Source organism: Microtus ochrogaster, chromosome 15 (genome assembly GCF_000317375.1).
Source record: "Microtus ochrogaster isolate Prairie Vole_2 chromosome 15, MicOch1.0, whole genome shotgun sequence".
In the NCBI taxonomy this organism is placed as follows: domain Eukaryota; kingdom Metazoa; phylum Chordata; class Mammalia; order Rodentia; family Cricetidae; genus Microtus; species Microtus ochrogaster.
This window is the reverse complement of record NC_022017.1, coordinates 25,405,453-25,426,005: the sequence shown is the minus strand read 5'-3', so window position 1 is coordinate 25,426,005 and position 20,553 is coordinate 25,405,453. Positions and strand designations below refer to the sequence as shown.

The window sequence follows — 20,553 nt, the reverse complement described above, 5'->3', positions numbered from 1 at the left end:
CCACTGCAAGAGCAGTTCTTGCTGTTAGCTGCGGAGCCATCTCTCCAGCCCCTCCTTTTCTTATTTAAAGGCTCTGTTGAGATGCAGTCCACACTGGTTCACGGTGTGTCATCCCAAGAAGCTGAGCTGACTTACACAGTTAGCGCTATCTCCAGGCTTCCCAGCTCCTCCCTTGACAGCCCCTAATCTGCATCCTATAGGCCTCTTCTGGAATCAGACACAACCTGGTCTCTGTGATCACCTTTCCCATGTAGGAAGTCTGCTGGAACATATGCCCATTCCTCTTATTGACAAAATATCCCGTTGTGTGGACAGAGTGTATTTCATTTAACTGTGGTTTGGCACATATTTGGTTTTTGAGTTTTTGCTACTGTGAATAAGGTTGCTACAGCCATCTCTTTATGTGTCTTTTTTTTTAAGAAAAAAAAAACTATGCTATGCAGATGCCATAACTCAGATACGGAGGTCAGAAGACAACACCTGTTTTCTCATTCACTGTGAGTCCCAGGGATGGAATTCAGGTCCTCAGGCTTGCATAGCAGGTGCTCTTACCTACTGAGCTGTCTTCCTGTCCTCTTTGTTATCATGGCCTAGTGGGCGTGAAGTCACAGATCCCATGGTTTTGATTGTATTTCCCTTCCACCTTTCCATGTACCTGCTGTCTTCTTTTGGAAAATGGCAGGGAAATGTTCTTGCACACTTTCTTTTCTTGTGTGTGCATATGGTGTTCGTGTAAGCACACGCATATGGAGGCCAGAGGATACTGTCAGATGTCTCCCTTTGTGGCTTTCTACCTTATTTTGTGAAACAGTCTCTCACTGAACCTGGAGCTCATTAATTCAAGTTTGATTCCTGGTCTAAGGTCCGGGAATCCACGCGCCTCAGGTCTTGTCCCTGTACTAGGCCACAGGTGTATATTGTTGTGCCTGGCTCATATAGGGGTGTTGGGGATCAAACTCAGGTCCTAAGGTCTGCATGGTAACTTTTTTTTTAATGATTCAAGACAGGGTTTCTCTGTGGAGCCCTGGGTGTTCTGGAACTCACTCTGTAGATCAGGCTGGCCTCAAATTCAGAGATCTGCCCTCCTCTGCCTCCCAAGTGCTGGGATTGAACATATGTGCCACCATGCCCAGACTGCAAATAGTGTTCTTCCTTTTAACTCTCTGCCTTTTAAAGGTTTAGTTATTTTAACTCTTTTGTAAAGAAGTACCTGGAAGGCAGGTGTGGGGAGCACATATTTTTAGTCTCAGCATTAGAGAGGCAGAGGCAGGCAGATATCTGTGAATCGAGGCCAGCGTGGTTCTCACAGAAAGTTATAGGCCAGCCAGGGTTACATAGTTGACACCCTATTTCAAAAAAAAAAAGTATTATTTTCCTATCCATGGTGGCTTCAACTTTATTCAACAAATACATGAATTCCTTCATTTGAATTAATCCTAAACTTGTAATTTACATTGCAGTTTTCACTTATTTTTAATCTATTTTTTTAAAAAACACAACCTTCCATTTTTCTCATTTTTTAAAGTATAATTTTTATTTATTCCTTTAGAATTTCATGTACACATACAATGCATTTGGATCACAATTACCCCTGCTCTTCTCCTCTATCCCCTAGTTACTTACAAGAATAGCTGGAACCCCAGCTATTGGTTGAGTAAGCAGTAACTAAGAGCATCCTTGGCCTTGCTGCTGGCCAAGGCACAGAGACCCTGAATCTTATCGTTAACCTTAGTGTTCGTTTGATAGATGTTCGTTATTGAGTTGGTTTCCTAATCGGAACTCATTAAGGTCTTGTCATATTTTGCCTACTGTCTCTTCTTTAGCCGTTGCTATAACAGCATGCATGTCCCAGTGTTAAATTGCACACCTGGAATTAATTTCACATGACTGTGACATATTGGTTGAGTTTTTTTTAACTGTTTATGTAGTTTGGGATTTAATTTGCTAATATTTTGCTCAAAACCTTTATGTTGAAACTCATAAGCAAAATGCATCTGTAGCGTTCCTTCTTTTAACTGGCTTTGCTGGGTTTTTGAGTGGTACTAGCTTCATGGAAATGCATCGGGAAGCATGTCTTTCTTGTCCTGGTTAGACTTAATTGAGAACTTGGCGTATCTTAGATGACTTGGGGGAAAGGGCTAAAAATGAGAAACCTGTATCTTTGGTTTTGGCCTTCCTATCTTTATCAGGCTGGCCTGTGGCCCTGTCTGTAGGGGGTTGTCTTAATTGGTAATTGATGTAGGAGGGCACAGCCCACTGAGGGCAGCACCATTCCCTGGGCAGGTGGTCCTGGGCTCTATAAGAAAGCTGTCTATGTGTGGGTCCGTGAGCACCAAGTAGTGTTCTGTGGTTTCTGCTTCAAGTTCCTGCTTGAGTTCTTGCCTCAGTGATAGGCTGTGGCCTGGAAGTGTAAGCCAAGTAAATCTTTCTTCCCCAAGTTGCTTTTGGTCATAGTGTTTTATCATAGCAACAGAAATGAGACAAGAATACTTCATTTTTAAAAAAGAGATTATATAAGATTGTTTATGGATTCTTCTTTAGATATTGGATAGAATCCTCCAGTAAAACCATCTGAAGCAGAGTATTTCTTTGTTGGGATGTTTTAAATCACAAATTAAGTTTTGTGGTCATCAAGCTATTGGTGAAGTTATAACAGTAACTTTTGGGAATTTGTCCATTTCTTCTTGTCTGTTTTATTTCCCGACAACAGGGGCCTGCATCTTGTATCTATCAGCCTAACTGAGGTTTGTCAATTATGATTGTTTTCCCTGAAGATCCAACTTTTGTTTGGATCTTCAGGGATTTTTGTTTCATTAATTTTTTTTATGGCTTTTTAAAAATTTTAACTTCATTGATTGCTGTTCCTGTTTTATTATTTTCTTGCTTCTCTTGCTGAGCATTTTCTTTGCTATGATTTTGTTGGCTTCCCAAGGAAGACTCTTAGGTTATTGCTTTGAGCCCTCTCTGCTCCTCTTTCCCCTGCTGGGTATTTTAGGGCTAGGAGTTTCTTTCTGCCATATTCCTGCAGCTTCTCATGATTCTGTTGCAATTGTGATACGTTGTGTTTTCATTTAGTTCTGTATGTTCCAAATTCGTTTTGAGACTTCATCTTGACTTGTGGGTTGTTTCGAGGTGTACAGTTTCATTTTCAAACATTGAGGAATATTTATGTCATCTTTCTCTTGTTAATTTCTAGCCTGATTCTGTTGTTATCAGAAAGCACAGTTGACATGGTTTTGGTTTTAAATGACTGAAATCTACTCAATGGCACAGGATATATGTCTTGGTAAATTTTCTGCGGGCTCTTGAGGTAAATGAAAGTGTAACCTGCTGTTGGGTGGTGTCTTGGCCCTGCTGAGCTTCTGTAGCCAAGTTATAGTAAGCCGCGGCTGGCATGAGAGTTCAGCACTGAAGTATATGCTATATGAGCCTAGGGACCAGTGTTTGGATCTGTGGAACTCAGGGATATGCTGAGTGGGTCTGGCAACCCTCCTGTAATTCCAGACTGTGGAAACAGGGAATTCCTAGAGCAAAATGGCTGGCAAGAGGAGACATATTGGCAAACTCCCTGAGAGACCTTTCCTCACTGAATGAGGCAGAAAAGCAACTGAAGATGATTCTTTTTTTTTGTTTTGTTTTGTTTTTTTTGTTTTTCGAGACAGGGTTTTTCGTGAGGATGATTCTTGATGTCAGCCTCCAGCCTCCATGCACACCTCACATATATGCACCTGTATACACATGTACACGTATGTACAAATATATGTATCTGTACACACATACACAGGTACACACATACAGATACCTTCACACATATGCACCTGTACAGGCATGTACACAAATACAAACATGCATCGCACCTGTACACACACACACACACACACACACACACACACACACACACACGATAACAGAAAAAGAAAAGCGTTATCACCAGCTGAGTCATGCAGAAACAGTGTGTTTATTTCTTACAGGCTGGGAGTCTGGGATCCCAGGCTCAAGCTCTGTGACTGATGAGCTATTTCCTGTTGCAGAAACGTCTTCTTGCGTAGTCTTTACCTGGTAGAGAGAGGAGGTGACTCACAGGGCTCTGCCCTACGTGCTCTCTTCCCATCCATCCACCCTCTTGAGCTAAACGCCTCCCGAAGGACACATTGCCTTATACCATTGCCTTGTAAGCTGTTGGACAGAGAGAGACCATGGAGCTACCGGACCACCACACAGGGAGTCTTCTTGTTTTATTAATTATGTTCCCCTGGTCTTCCATAATCAAGCTGACTTTCTGTCCTAACGTTATTGGGTCCTAAGAGGAAGATGCTGAAGTCTTCAGCCATGCCTGTGGACTGGTCCTGTTTTCCCTTTGTCTTTGCCAGTTTTTACTTCATGTATTTGGAGGCCCCCTGTTTGCTGTCACGTCTTTCTGGTAGGTGAATCCCTTCATGGTCATTCACCCTCTAAGTATCATGCTTTTCAAAAGAAGCCGCATGACAGCCTAATAATGTTCTTTTTTACCCATTTTATTGAGAATTCATTAGTTCCAATGTGCTGATGTCAGGCATGAACAATGACGTGTTATCTGATGATTTTATGGTACCATATTTTCTAAGACTCAAAATGACATCTAAATGCAGATGCGGGGGTGTGGGATGGAACCAATAGTTGAATTTAAGCAATGTTTTGAGTAAGTATGAAGAAAGCAACCTGCTAGATTCTTGGGGAAATATATATCAGAATATCAAGTATACACCTAAAGAGCTATATAGAACCTCAGGTGCAGGGGCTGGAGAGATTGCTCCATGGTTAAGCGCACTTGTTTCTCTGGCAGTAGACCAGGTTTGGGGTCCTAGCACCCACATGGTGGCTCATAACAATGTAGAACTCCAAGTTCCCAGGGTGCATTGGCTTCTTCTGAACACTGGCCACAAGGCACGCATGTGGTACATATGCACACATACAGACAAGACACTCTTATACATAAACATTTTTAAAATTAAACAAGAATCTCAGGTGTCTACCCAAGGAGTATACTGGGATCTCTAGGTATAATGATCAATTTACTTTGAAATTATGCAAGCAATATTAGTGAATATATGAGATGCTACTCTCCAGAAGACAGTGTGGTGTGCCTTTTCTTTCAAACTTTCCCCCACAAAGATAAATGGTTCTATGATTATTTCTGTTTTATTTGTTATGAAAAAAAGTTGGGCAAAGCAAAGGCACCTAGTGCTTGAAAGATGGGAACAAGTCAGTCAGTCTCTAGACCTTGTTAGCCGCTCAGTCTAGCCAACCAGTGAGCTCGAGATTCAGCGAGAGACCCAGTCTCAGTGCATAAGCTGGCTCACGAACCACAGTGAAGAGGGGGGTGGTGGGTGGAAAGCTTACAAAGCCAGAGGTGTGGAGGGCTGGAGCCAGGGTCTTCTGGACATGACAGGACTTCTATACTCATGAACTCCCAGCAGCCATGGTCGCCTGTGCAGATCAAGCAGGCCAACATTCCAGCAAGGAGTGGAGAGAGGGTCTTGAGACCCCCCCCACAACTAATGAGCTAAAGGCAGTCAATGGCTTCTAGGGGAGGAAGAGTCCATTTTCCTTAAGTGGCCCCTGGCAGGATGACCATGCTTCATTGGATGACCACACACCCAGGGGTATATAGACAACACAAACTGGAGCTAATGGATTATTTAATTAGAGGGAGGGAGGGAGGGAGGGAAGGACGGAGGGAGGGACGGAGGGAAAGAATAAAGAGAGGGATGGGGTGAATTTGGGAGGAGTTAAATAGAGAAGTTAGGGTGGATATGATCAAAATATAGCATATGAAATTCTAGAATAGTTAAAAACACTTGTTAAAAAATTAGTGAAGCCACCTGACATCAACTTCTGGCCTCCGTGTTCACACTCTCTTGCACATCCAAATGCACAAACACACAACAATAAATTTTAAAAGAAGCTAGGAAAGGATAAACAAATCTGATATAAAGCAGAAAGAAAGAGGGATCAAAATGGAAACAGAGTTGTTAGACTACCAGGTGGAGAGAGAGAGAAAAAAAAATCAATGAACAACTAGGCGTATTCTTTGGGAAGGTAAATAAAGCTGAGAAACCTCTAGCCAGGCTGATTAGGGGTTGGGAGAACAAGTCACCAACATCTGGCAGGAGTGGGGACATCACAAGTTCTACAGACATCAACAGGCAGTGAAGGAGTATTAGGAACACATTTGCATCAATAAATTGGGCAGCACAGATGAAAAGGACAAATTACTTGAACTACATGGCCTTTCAAAACCTATTTCCAGAAGAAATACATCACCCAACTAGCCCTAAGACTATAAAATAAAGATTTTTTTTTTGTTTTTGTTAAGAGGCTTTGCTTAGAGAATTTCAAGATCAAATGACTCCACCGAAGGATTTGGTCAAATATCTCAGGAAGAAATAATGCTGGCTCTCTACGTCCTTTCAGAAACCAAAAAGGAAGAAACAGTTTCCAGTTCATTCTGTGAATTCTGCATGAATCTAACAATAAAATTAGTAGACATAAAGCTAAAGATCAATGTCCCTGGTAAACATAGAAGCAAAAATTCTACTAAAAAAAAAAAGAACATGATAAAGATGATGATCTCAGCAATACAAGGATGGCTGGACAGCTTTCAAAGCAACAACAAAAGATGAAACCCCATCTCAGGAGGATACAGGACGCTGTACAATCATCTCAATAGCCCCAGAAAAAAAGTATTTTAAAAAAAAACAAAATAGTTTTTGCTTATAACTTAAAAACAACAACTGTTTCTTGACAAAGATGGAGAAAGGGAATTATTTGCAACACACGGTGCCATGCTTGTGTGTTTGGTTACTATGTACATGAATGTCAGTCTATACCTCACACCAGATAAACAAAGGTAACCCAGAACAGATCGTAGGTTCGAATACAAAGTCTAAAGCACTAGAACTTTAGACGGATTCATGGGAGGAAAACCCTATGACTTTGTATAAGCAAAGTCTTCAAAGCTCTGAGGGCAGCCACCTTGTCTATACAATAAATAAACAAAAATGGAGTTCCCCCAAACCAAGACTCGCCCTCCAAGATGGCACTAGGAGAATAGAGACACAAGCTGTGGCATACGCGGGATCCTACATAAAGCGTGTGCTTGGTAAAGGGTTATATCCATTATACAGAAAGGGCTTCAAAGCTGGAGAACACAGATCTAAGCTTTAAAACTGGCAAAAGATTTGGATGACAACACCAAAGAAAACATATGATCTGTGAAAAACGGTCAGCATCTGCAGCCATCAGAGCCGTCACCTGGCACCTACATCTCATGCTCCCATCTTGGGGCCTCTGCAGTTTCAGTGTGGCACTGCACCCACGGAGAGTGTCTAGAGAGCCGACCCCACCACACGGCAAACCAGGCCTTGCACGCATTGCCAGTGGGAAGGGAAAACGATACAAACACTTTGGAGAACAAGTTAGTGGTTTCTTTAGAAGCTCAACAAGGGCCTGGAGAGACGGCTCAAACACTGGCTGATCCTGCACAGGACCTGGGTTCGGTTCCCAGCACCTACAGTGCAGCTCACAGCTGCCTGTTAATCCAGTTCCAAGAGACCCTCTTCTAGCCTCCATAGACATCAGACATGTACACAGTGTATGTACATGCATGCAGGTCCTCATGCATATGCATAAATATATACATAAGTAAACCTTTTTTTTAAAAAAAACATTGAACAAATACATACCACCATTCAGCATTCCCAGCCCTGGGTTCTTGAGGCAGGACAAAAGAAATACACATGTGTGGATTTTACCCTGGCTCCCAAATGCCCCTCACTGCTTTGTTTGTAGAGGCAAGAGCATGGAAACCGCTCGAATGTCTATCAGCAGGTGAGTGGGTGGCCAGACAGGTTACCCACCCCATAGCTGTGACTTTGAAGCAAGGGAGAACTGGACAAGTAATAGAGCCCAGCATCTCAAAAGGATGATGCCGAGAGAAAGGGCCAAACCATAGCTACCGTGATTTTTAGTGCACTGCTCTGTAGCAGCAGACACTGGCAGGTGGGGATGCTAACGTGCTCGGCACGAGGATGTGGGAGACCTCTCAGGGGTGATGGATGTGCTGTCGGCTTGGTGACAATGCTGTCATAGCTGTGTATGACATCACAGTCTGTAACCTTTTGCACACTATCAATGTGTAGACTGTTACATGTCAGTGAACCTTCCTTTTCCTTAAGATGTTTTTTTTTCCATTTTGGTTGTGTGCATGTGTATATGTTTGTGTTTGGTATGGGCCTGTGAGTGAAGTTGCCTAAGGAAGCCAGAGGTGTCAGCTCCCAGGGGGCAGCTGGAGTTACAGGAGGTTCCGTTCTATCTGACGAGGATGCTGGGAATAAAACCCGAGTCCTCTGGAAGAGCAGCACATGCTCTTACGCACTGGCCCATCTCTCCAGCCCCTGAAGCTTATTTTTGAAGTAAAAAGGGAGAAGATAGTTGGACATCAATATGGACTGGAACTGAGGCCTTGGCTGAGGGCTCAACTGAGACCCAGACTTAAGCGGCCCTCGGTAGTGACACCTACAACGGGTCCATCGCTAAGTGAGTAGCAAATAGACGTGCCTGACCACACTGCATTCAGCAGCGTGAGCCACTCCCTGAGAGTCAGGTGACCCCCGAGTCTTCACCAAAGTCTATCAAGGACACCAACACAGAATTATACCACTCAATCATGTGTGGTGGCTCACACCTTCAATCCCAGCACTCAGAAAGCAGGGAAGGTGGATCTCTGTGAGTTCGAGGCCAGCTTGGTCTACATAGCAAGTTCTAGGCTAGCCGTGGCTACATAGTGAGACCCTATTTCCCCAACACACACACACAAAACAGACAAATGAACACATAGAACTGTACTACTCAATGGAACATGCACTATTGTGTGTGCATTGTGTGTGTGCATTCACACACATCTTCATACACAGGAGTGGGTGTGGATGCCAGGGGTCAACCTCAGGGTCATTCCTCAGCTGCTCTTCATCCTGTTTTTTGAGACATGCGCTCTCACTGACCTTGGGGGTCTCTAATTTGGCTAAGCTAGCCACCCAGCAAGCACCAGGGATCCACCTGTCTCTACATCCCCAGTGCTGGGATTGCAAGCACACGCCACCACACACAAGCAACTCTTAAGTAGTTTCTGGGGCTCGAACTCGGTTTCTCATGCTTGCAAGGCCAATATTTGCTAACTGAACCACCTCTCCAGTCTTTGTACTCTTGAGGTATACAAACCAGGAAGGAAAATGTAAGCGTGGACTGGGGGTCCTGGTGGGGAATGAGAAGGAGACGTCGGCAACCCGGGTTTACTATAGTTCATGGGCTGTGACCCTCGGCAGGTTACCAAGATTCTCTGTACTTTATTTCCTTTCTATAAAGTGAATTCAATGACAGCGCCTGTCTCGCGGGGCCGGGCAAGGATAACAAGAGCTGGTGGTATCTTAAATGTTAGGTACTTAGGACTCAGTGTGTGGCTCATGATAAGAACTCAGGAGTGTTCGAGTGGCTGCCATCACCACCAATATAATCGGCCACATCTCTGATTTACAGCAGTGTTGTGTCTGACAGACAGACACCAATGATGACTGCTTTATCAATGATAGGCTTAAACGTCTGTAAGCTGTCAAATAAACGCATCGGGCAGAAACATAGGAACTTAGCAGTCCACTCTAAGTTGGAGATCTAGAATAGGGTGCTAAATATTGGTAAAGAGGGCATTCTGGAACCTTGGAGAGAGAGTAAACAGGGTGAGCAGGAGCTCTGCACTCTTCAGCTTTCTGAACCTGTGATTACCAGCCAGAAGTGATTTCTCTTCAGTATTTTGATGGTATCAACTTTTTTTTTTTTTGCTTCCTGTGGTTACTGTTGAGAAACTCAAGAGCTTTCTCATACTTGACCCCTTGCAAGTGATGTCATGTAAATGATGTCATATGTCTCTCCTGCCTTCTGGAGAAGATCAACTGGTCCCCAGTGTGCTCTGGAACTTTCCAGCAACTAGCCTTACTGTATATCTTTCCTCAGTCTGTCTGGACCCCTTTGGACCCTGGCATCTGTGAACTCATTCTGTACTTTGCCAGAAAACACCACATCTGCCCACTAACTGAGCCAGTGTCCTCGTCAGGCCAGGGTCCTTGTCCTAGGCTCTGCTCCAAATGCCTGATGCAGCCATCTCCAGCTCTCTGGGGCAACCCCCAAATGCTGGGGGACAGGATGACAGCCTCATGAGGACATGTTGCTCCTGCTGCTATTCCGTGAGTGCAGAGCCCACCCTACTGCCAGGGCAGTCCACATGAGCTCATGATGTCTGGAGCTCCTGCTTTTCAGAGGGTGACATCCAAACTCCTAAACATGGTGGGTCCTGAGACACCGTGACAGACTTCTCCTACATGCACTGGGTCATCTCTTACCACCCCTCCAGCATGAGAAGTCATAAATGGTCACAAATCGGTCATGGCTTCTTCCATCCAAAGGTAGGGTTCATTTCTCCACCTTGGGTTGGGGGTTGGCCTTGCAACTTAATCTGAAATACAGGAAGTGGCTAGAGAGATGCTGTACAGCTTAGGAGTGAGAGCTGGCCTAACCCAAGAGACCTCACCCTCTTGAGATGGTTCAGTCCTCGGAGGAAGCCCAAAACTCCCAGCCCTAGTGAAGATGGAAGACATGGTGGGCAGGGGCCAATCAGAAGTTAGAACCAATTGCCGGGCATGTGATTGAGGCGATGTTGAACCTACCAGCCATGAGTGAGTCTCCCAAGAGCTATAGCTCAATGATAGAGCCAATGACATAGCCTTTATCATCACCAGAAAACCTGCCTTGCTGGGTCCAGTTCTATTGGGAACGAAGTAGTAGTGCTTTTAAGCCATTATGTTTAGAGCAATTTGTTACACAGTCACACGTAGCTGTTACAACTCTTGGCATAGCTTGTCTGGCGTTCATTGGTTATATTTTCAGTAATGTCTCAGTCATGTAGGTGCACTGTTTCCTCCTTCGTGAGGTGCCCTTTGCCCTTTTCTGTTGAGTTTTTGGTCATCTCTTAGGCTTGGTGTCTGGTGTTCCTGCTCTCTGACCTGCCATGGTTCCCACGCAGCACCTAGCATCTCCAACTGTTTACCGACATGTGCCTCTTCTGTACTAGTTGGGCAAATGAATGATTTGCTCTCTGACCCTTTTGCTGTTCTGTGAGTGGGACCCATAACTCCCATCCCATCTCAGTACTGGGAAAATTAAAATCATTTTTTATTGAGGACCTGACACAATGGGTTGCCTAATAAACGTTTGATTTTCCCTTGTCCTTCCTTTTCTGCCTACTCCCCACTCCTCATTCCAGGGCCCTGGCTCATGGGCCCCTTCAAACTGCGGTTTCTAGTGTTGAGCACAAGCGTTAGCTTCAGTGGCCATTTGGGTCTCGTGGAATTCATAAAATACGGTCTCTCTTCCCAAAGGGACCATCAGGTTAAGTCTAGAAGCAAAGAGTCCTCCTTTGGAGTCTTCGCTGATGGAGTTTTTGTGCCAACTGCCGGCGGCCCTTCCTCATTCTGGACTGCTGGCATCGCTCTGCGGCACAGTCCACTTTACACGTGGCAGGGCTATCGATCCGTGGCTTCTCTCACCTGGCTCCTCACCATCACAGCATGGTCCCCAGGGCTGTACGTTCTGTCTGTACAGGACTGAGGCCTCTGAGTGACAAAGACAAATGCTGTGTTAGTTGACTTTGGATTCTTAAGACACACTCCTGGTCCCTCTCACCTTAGATTGCATCAGACACAGAATGTGCCCAAGCTTGTGGCCTTCCTTTCATTATTTTGACATCACTATTCAGAGCAGGAAGATTGCATCGAAAACCATTTCAGAAAGTTAAAAAGGCACGTTGGGTTTCAGTTAGAAGTCATAAGCCCCATCGCATAGTGGGGACCTGTTCCTCAGTATCAGCTGGGAATATCCATCTTATGCTGTCAAAGAAGGGCTGTGGAGACCCAAAGCTACTGTCTTATGCCACTTTGGGCTTGCCATCCTGTTTCTCATGCCAAGTGTTGCTTGTGATCACAGAGTTTCAGGTTCATCCCTTCATCATTGTTGGGCAAGATTTAGGAATGATGAGGAAATGATTGGGACTGTGTAGGACTTGTTAAAATACGCCCCATGTTTCTTTACCATTGCTACGTGCTAACCTTGGCCTTGGGTTTCTTGTGTCTTATGGGCACTGTCTACACTGACCATTGGCAAGTTGATCTCTGTGTGGTTGGTAATAAGTAACCTATTTTGTTGAGCCCCTGGGTCATAGGTGAAGGTACACAGAGGGCGTCTGCGGCTTTTTGTTTGTTTATTCTGAAATGTTAGTTTAGGTCTTTGTCCAGCAGACTGAACCCAGAGACTTGTAAATATGGCTATATTATATAAAAGAAATCTGCAACGTGTGACTAGCTTGTGAACTAGACATGGTGAGGAGAAAGACTCCATCTGGGAGCCACTTGAGGCGTCAATGGTCTTTTGATTAAACTTCCTCGCTGGCCTTTCAACCACTCCCTTAAGCCTAACCATGCTTCCTAGAGCAGTGAAAGGGTTAAACTGGTTTCTCTAGGTTTGCGGTGTTGAGCACTGGGAGGCGATGAGCTGAGGGTGTCCTGTGATACAGAAAACTAGGGAACCACTGGAGAAGGCATAGTGGGGAAGCCGGAGTCTGCGGGTGTCTGGATGCTTTCCTGACAAATGTCCCAGGTTCGCTTTTTCATCGAGGGATTCAACTGTTTCCGTAGCTGGGACAGTGTCGTGCTCCCTCCTATTTAATAAGTAATTCTAGAAGATATTTAGAAAGTGACTTGGCAATCCAAGAAACCTCTGTTAATAATACACAGGCTCGATGATGGTCAGGGACAGCAGGTGCCCCTGGGAAGCCCAGAGTGATTTTACAAGGTCTATGTTACAAGGTCTTTCCTTGTGGCCTAGGTTAGCCTAGAACTCACAATCCTCCTGCCTCACAGGCTTCCAAGTAGCCAGGATTCCATGTGAAAGTCACTTGGCTGGTTTGGGGGTGGGGGAAGGTTACTTTTTGTTTTTTTGTGTTTGTTTGTTTGTAGACAGGGCCTCACCATGCAAACCTGGCTGTCCTGAAACTCACTCTGTAGACCAGGCTGGTCTCAAACTCACAGAGATCCGCCTGCCTCTACCTTCCAAGTTGTGGGATTAAAGGTGTGTGCCACCACATCTGGCTCCTTTGCAGGCAGATGAACTTCTGGACTCTCCCCTGGCACACTCTGTCACAGAACATATCCAAAGTTCAGCATTTGCAGTTCTGAGGGAAAAGTCAGACGACTCTCTTGTCCCTTTGCCTCTTTGTATTTACTGTCTGCTGGGTGCTAGTTCTCACCCCAAAGCCAGGGAGTGTGCTGAACCAGCCTGGCCAACTCCTTTGCTTTCAACTGAGGGGTTGATCCCTGTTCCCCACAGCTCTTGCTCAGTGACTGGGGAACTTCTCTGTTCATTTTTCTGTTTCCCCCCATTTCTCAAAATTACAGTCCCTGTGGTTATACTTCCCTCTGAAAACTGCTGGTGATATATCCAGTGCACAATCCCCTTGGCTTCTGTTCTCCGTATCCGCTGCTCAGATGATGTTCTTGGAGGCTGTGTGCCCTTTTCGACTGACACCCGTAGCAGCTGCTCATTCAGAGGAGCCCCACCTGGCAGAGGTGACGGCGTGATCACTTGTTCTGGGCCGAGCAGTAGACATGGCTTTTTGAACACCTGCTCCATGGCAGAGATTGCTTTGGACCTAAGCATGTAAAAATCAGACAAATGCACCCCTTGCTCTATCAAGACATGCAATCTCGTAGGAGAGACAGATGTAAGAAGTTACACAACCCTATGCAAACAGGGCCCAGGTGTGGTGGGCTTTAGAGGAGAATGAGCTGAGCCCCACTTGGCTTCACACAGTAAGTACTCATTGTGAGATTAGCAAGTCGGGTTAGCCTAACCATCCAATGTCCTAGAAGGGCAACATGCAAGATGCTGCAGCATCAAAGGTGGCCGATGGATAATACCCAAGTTCTCGTGTGCTTTGTCTTGTCCTAACATGAAACTGTGCGTCTGTTTCTTTTGTTTCCTTTTTATTGAATGTTCTAGAGTTTTCAAATAGTTAACTTCCTAATTCCCAATGGAATATTTTTGTTACTTAAATCAAATATTAACCACACACACACACACACACACACACACACACACACCAGAAAAAATAAGAGGTCCCAGCAGTGGTTACTGCTGAGATAGGGGATTGTTTCTCATTTTTCTATCCTTCTGGGACATCTGGGGCACAGGGCACAGCCACTGGCTGCCCTGGCTGCTCTTCTTAGTGAACCGTCAATGGTAGTGAACTGTGGGTATTGGACACAGTCAGTGGTAGGACTGTCCGGATGTTTTTGCTCCTAATCAGAGTAAGCGAGGATGCCAGGGTATGCTGGGAACCTCAGGGTGAGCATGTTGGGGTGTGCCCATGTGACCTCTGTTATCTATCTGGGGGACTCATTGAAAAGGAAAGGCTTTTATCTGCCCTGCTTGGAGTCAAGAAGGACCTATGTGTTCTGTGCGGTGCCAGGCCCAGCGGCCAGAGTTCACATCAGGATTGCCCCACTCATGAAGAGGTATTATCCCAGCTATCTCATGAAAGGAAAGACCAGCGTTTCTCTAGATAAACCCAGTTACTCTTTAAAAGCCACCAATGAGTCAAATCACACGATTCCCAAACGCTGGTGCTCCCTGAAGGTTATGACAAGGAAACCAGCTCAAGGCCTTAGCCCAGTGCTCCTGGTGTATGGGAATAAAGGCTGCTGTCGGTGACAGGGACAGCAGAAGGAGAGGACACAGCCCTTCCCTAGTACAGACTTTGCCCTGTTCTGGCCTTTTCATGGGGATGAACTTTATATCTGACCTCATGATTGTGGCTTTTGAACATTTTGTTCATGATGAAAAATAACTTATGTAATGCTTATCATTCTGCTATCTGGCTTGCCAACTGGAGAATTACTCCTTTCAATACAATACAAAATAAAGTGTGTCTACAGGCTGGGGTGGTAGCTCAGTGGTGGGCTGTGCTCGGCATGCAGGAGGCCCTGGATTCCATCCCCTGCGCCGCTGCTCCAAATAAAAAAGTAGGCACCGATTTGTCGAATAGCATACACGGACAGAGAAAGGAAGACCATCTTTAGCCTACAATTCTTAAGATTGTGTGTATTGTCTGTGTGTGTGGTGTGTGGTGTGTGTGTGTGTGTCTTTGTGTGTGGTATGTGTGTTTCTGTGTGTGTGGTGTGTATGGTGTATGTGTGGGGTGTGTGTGGAGTGTGTGGTGTGTATGGTATGTGTGTGAGTGTGTGGTGTGTGCTTGTGGTGTGTGTGTGTGTGGTTGATGTATATGTGTGTGTGTGGTGTGTGTGTGTGTGGTTGATGTATATGTGTGTGTGGTGTGTGTGTGTGTGTGGTTGATGTATATGTGTGTGTGTGGTGTGTGTGTGTGTGGAGTGTGTGTGTGTTTAGGTTACTATTAGTTGTCTTCCTGACATTGTTCTCCACTTGTCTTTTGAGACAGTCTCATTCAACTTGGAGGCAGCTTTTTGATTAGTGGGCCAGGGAGCCCCAGGAATCCTCCTGCCTCTGCCTATTCAGTCCTGGGACTGTAGGTGCACACTGCCATGCCTGGTTTTGCCTGTCAGAGACGGGGAGTGAACCCAGGGCCTCAACCCTAACAGCAAACACTTTACCAGCGGAGCCATCTCCCCAGCCCCATGATGACAATTCTTTACTGTTTTCCCCGGTCTATAATGATTACCTGTGATAACTTGTCAGGGCTCCAAGCCTGAGATATGAATTTTCACAAAAATATATAGTTGTACCCATTTTTCGTTTCTTGAGGAAACCCAAACACCCCTTTCTCTTTGCGCTTGAGAAGTCTGGCAAGTGGGAGAGTGCGGAGCTGCCAGTGCACGTGTGTTCGTTCAGTGCTCTGGGAGTTGGAAGTGCTCTTCAGAAGACACGGGCTCTCAGTGGTCACAGCACGGCAGGAGCTGCTTCACTTGGAGCCCACAGCCTGGCTAGTCCGCAGCAACTCTGGCCTTCTCTGCGACGTGAGCCGTGAGGCTTGCTCTGGGACTACTTCTAGATGGAAAAACAGGTCAGGAAGCTGAATGTCGTCTAGTCAGTGTGGCTGGGTGCTTGGTGACCTGTCAGGCTTAGGTGGGCTGGAAGTCGGGCCTACTGAAGGCAGCAGTGGGCAGTCCCGGCAAAGCTGCCTGGTGAAATAACAAAGCCAAGAGGCCTAGTGTGCTATATTTCCATGGGCTGGACTGACACACTGAGGGATTGGACTTTGACCTGGAGATCACAGGAAGTCATTGGAGATTATGGAGAGTGTGCTTATCATAAGAGCACTGATTTTTGCTTGCAGGTAAGTGGAGTTTGGAGTTGCCTGGGACTCACTTAAAACTCCACAAAGCACTTGGTACTGTGTAGTTTTTCTAATACTATCTACAGTTAACTACCCTTCACGTCTACAGAAGAACACCCAAGAGTGAATAACACACAACACTCTTGCTGACTGCGCCAGCCTTCCTTCCTGCTGCCCCTTAACCAAAACCGGGGGCCTCCCTGCTGATCCTAGAATGTGCTGGCCTGTACCAGCACTTGGTACTGGAACATTCTTCTCCAGAACAGCGCATCCTTCTGAGGCTTCCAGGTCTGAGGCATCTGTGCTTTACCTGTTCCTGCTTGTGGCTCTCACCCCCACCAAACATCCCATTCAGTTGGCCCCTACCCGTGTCCCCATTGGAAGGCGTGTTTCAGGGAACGTGAATTGTGTTTTTGTCCATGACTGGAAAGCTGAGCTCATGTGTAGTGAACAGTCAGTAAGCAATGAAGGGTTGTCCTCTGCGTACAGTTTGACTCTTTCTATATTTGTTGTTTGGAGATTTTAAAATATATATATGTTTGAGAATTTAGCCTGGGTCTATACGTGTGCACCAAACATGTTGCCTGTTGCCCATGAAGGTCTGGGTTCCCTGGAACTACAGTTACAGGTGGCTGTGAGCTGCCATGTGGGTGGGAAATCGAACCCAGATCCTCTGCAAAAGCAGCAAGTGCTCTCAGCTGCTGAGCCATCTTTCCAGACCCCGTTTAGAGAACGCATCACTGTGATTTCAAGTGTCAAGGGTGGAGAGTCATTGCTGCCACTGCTGAGATTTGAACTTAGACAGCCCTTCGAGGATAAGTGGTGTTCGTTTCAGAGCAGAAAGGGAATGCTCTTCTGACTATTTTTGTTCCACAGGTTGACGCTCTGTGGCCTGCCTGGCCACTTCCAGCCAACATGGTGGACACAGAGAGCCCCATCTGTCCTCTCTCTCCACTTGAGACGGATGACCTGGAGAGTCCCTTATCAGAAGAATTCTTACAAGAAATGGGAAACATTCAAGAGATTTCTCAGTCCCTTGGGGAAGAGAGTTCTGGAAGCTTTAGTTTCACAGACTACCAATATTTAGGAAGCTGTCCAGGCTCTGAGAGCTCTGTCATCACAGGTAAGTGCTGCTTTCTGGAAAGATCTTCCTAGATGTGTATTTTCCTCAGAGTATTTAAGACTTTTAAAAAGAATCTGTGTCTCTCCGTCTGTCTGTCTGTCTCTCTGAAACCATCATTACAATCAAAGTAATGACTGCACCCATCAGAGTCAGCTTGGTGCTTCCCCTGCAATGCCCTCCTTCCTCTCTACCACATGACTTCTGATATGTTTTCTAGCACTGTAGGCTTTTGCATGTGTGTTGTGTCGGCTAGTGTGTGTTTCCTGGAACTTTCTCTAAATGCATGACTCTTCCTAGACGTCCTTCTACGCTCTCTGAGATCCATTGATGACGCCTCTGCGTGGTGGTTGTGTACCCATTCTTCCCTTGGTGCTGTGCACTGCCCGACATGACATTCTTTCTGTTTCCATGTGTCTGCCTGTGAACACTGGAGCTGTGGACAGTTCCCAGCTCCCGCATTTAGAACCACTGTGAATACATCCAGGCAAGCCTTTGTCCAGACACCTGTGTTCTTTTCTTGGGTAAATACATAGGAAGGGCTGAGCTAGCGGGGCAGGTGTGTGTGTGTGTGTGTGTGTGTGTGTGTGTGTGTGTGTGTTTGTTTTCAGGAGATGCCAAAACGCTTTCCAAAGTGCTGTCCCCACCATCATTGTGGGAGTTCAGCTCCTCGCGGGCTCATCTGTGGAAGGTGACCACTCTTTGACGCCTTAGCCATCCTTGCGGGAGAGCCACAATGCTCCATGGGGGTCGTTTTAGTTTGCTCATCTCTGGTGCTGCATCTTCTTGTGTGATGATTTGTCCTGTTACTGTTTTGGTAGAGTTTCTGGTGAAATTGTTTGCCCACTTTGTACTTGGGTTGTGTATTTTCTTATACTGATAATAGAAATTTTATATGTATTCTGGATACAAGGACTTTCTCAGGTAAATAAATGGTCCACAAATACTTCCTCCCAGCCTGAAGTTTGTCTTTTTCTTTAGCTGTGTCATTCAATGAAAACCAGTTCCTAACTGACAAAGTCCAGCACATCAGTGTCCTTCTTTTGGTGACCATGCGTCTTGTGTCATATTTAAGAGGTCTTTGCTTGGACATTTTCGAGATGTTTTAGGTTTTACGTTGAAGTCCTATGTTCATCGACTTAATTTTTACATACAGATCAAAGTTTCTTCTCACTTTCTCTTTCGTTCGTGGTTGTTTGGGCATAGCTCACTGACAGGAGCACGTGGTTGTCTGTGTGCCTCTGAAATCAGTGGACATTGTAGGTCTGTATCTAGGCTTTTGCTCAGCTCCATCCATTTCTTTCACTGGATGCCATGGTGCTGGCATCTCCTGAGAACTCACACAGACATCTGCTCCATGCTCTATGCTCCAGTCCTTCCACTCCTATGTATTCATCCAAGAGAAGAATGCAGATACCTGGGTAGAGCCTTGTGCAACTGTTCACAGTAGATCTCCGTGCAATTGCCCAGTGCCCCCCAGATAAGTTCTCTGGTCTAGGTGTGTGTGTGTGTGTGTGTGTGTGTGTGCGCGCGCGCGCGCGCACACGTGCTTGTGTGATTATATACAGGTGAGTGCACGTACTTGTGGCGGTCAGAGGCATTGTATTCCCCTGGCGCTGGAATTGGATATAGATGTAAGCAATCTGAAATATATGCTGGGAACCAGACTCAGGTCCTCTGGAAGAACAGTGTTCTTACTCACTGAGCTAGTCCCCTAGCCCTAATTACTCGAGTCAGTCAAGGCAGCTGAGTTTTTTCATTAGAGTTATGTGTGTAGTCAGTTTGGGGAGAATTGACATCTTCCTGATCTGAGTTCTCCTGTTGATCTCTGACAGTCGTGTTTCTCATATCTGGGTCCCTCTTCAGGTTCTTTGCCCGTGTGTTATCCAGTCTCATGTGTAGGCTTTTCACATATTATGTCAGATTTATATGGAAGCATTTTATACTTTTAACCTGATTATAAATGAGTGGTATTGATTATTTTGTATTTAAAGCTCTGGTTATTCGGTGCTACACACACACACACACACACACACACACACACACACACACACACACACATATATATGCATATAATCATTTTTGAATGTTAATTTTTAAACTTAATTAGTTCCAGTGACTTTTTAGATATAGGTTCTTTAAGTTGTTCTTGTAAATAATGATATCATCTGCCATGGAGGCAGCTTTGCTTCCTCCTTTTCAAAATGGGTCTCTTTAATTTCCTTTTTCCATATTGTTATACTGGTTAGAACTTCCAGCACGATGTTAGGTGGGAACGGTGATGCCTCTTCTTAGTACTGGTCATGAGGAAACCACCTAGTCTTTGCCGTAGAGTGTGCTGGCTACAGATTCTCTTACATGCCCGCTAACAGCATTCCTATTGGACGGCTGGAGTTACCTTCTTGTCCCAGCTTGCTGTGAACTTTTATTAGGCATTGGTGTTAGGTTTGGGAAAATTATTTTTATGTGCTAGGATGATGATCAAAAAGCTTCCTTTTAGTTTGTTTGTGTATATATATATTCATTCAAGATAAGATTTCTCTGTGTAGCCCTGGATGTACTGAAGCTCATTCTGTAGACCAGGCTGGCACTAAACTCACAGAGATCTGCCTGCCTCTGCCTCCCGAGTGCTGGGACTAAAGGTGTGCACCACCACCGCCCAGCCCCTTGGAGTTTATTTATACAGTGAATTGCATATGTTGACAGTTAAACTAACCTTGCATTCCAGTGGGAAAATGTTAATTTGTCCTAATGTCTCATACTCTTGGTAAACAGTTTAATTGTCTAATATTCTATTAAGGGGATGCTAATTTTTATTTCTGAAATATCCTTGTCTGACTTTGGTCTTAGATTGATTCTTACCTTGTGAAATGAGGAAATGTTCTTTCTTTTTTGGTTTCCTGGAAGTTTTCCTGGAGAATTGTGATGTGGGATTCCCCTCTGTATGTTATGAATATGTTTACCATTGGTTAATAAAGAAGCT

The 20,553-nt window shown here is 45.2% G+C and overlaps 1 protein-coding gene across 1 annotated transcript in view; it reads left to right on the top strand.

Annotated features, from left to right (window-relative positions):
* The window catches only part of Ppara (peroxisome proliferator activated receptor alpha), a 61,365-nt gene that overhangs the window by 20,590 nt on the left and 20,222 nt on the right, over positions 1-20,553 (top strand). The window contains exon 3 of the mRNA XM_005354396.3: positions 17,327-17,573. Coding sequence (XP_005354453.1) covers positions 17,366-17,573 — 208 coding nt within the window. The 5' untranslated portion in view covers positions 17,327-17,365. The remainder of the gene's footprint in view (positions 1-17,326; positions 17,574-20,553) is intronic.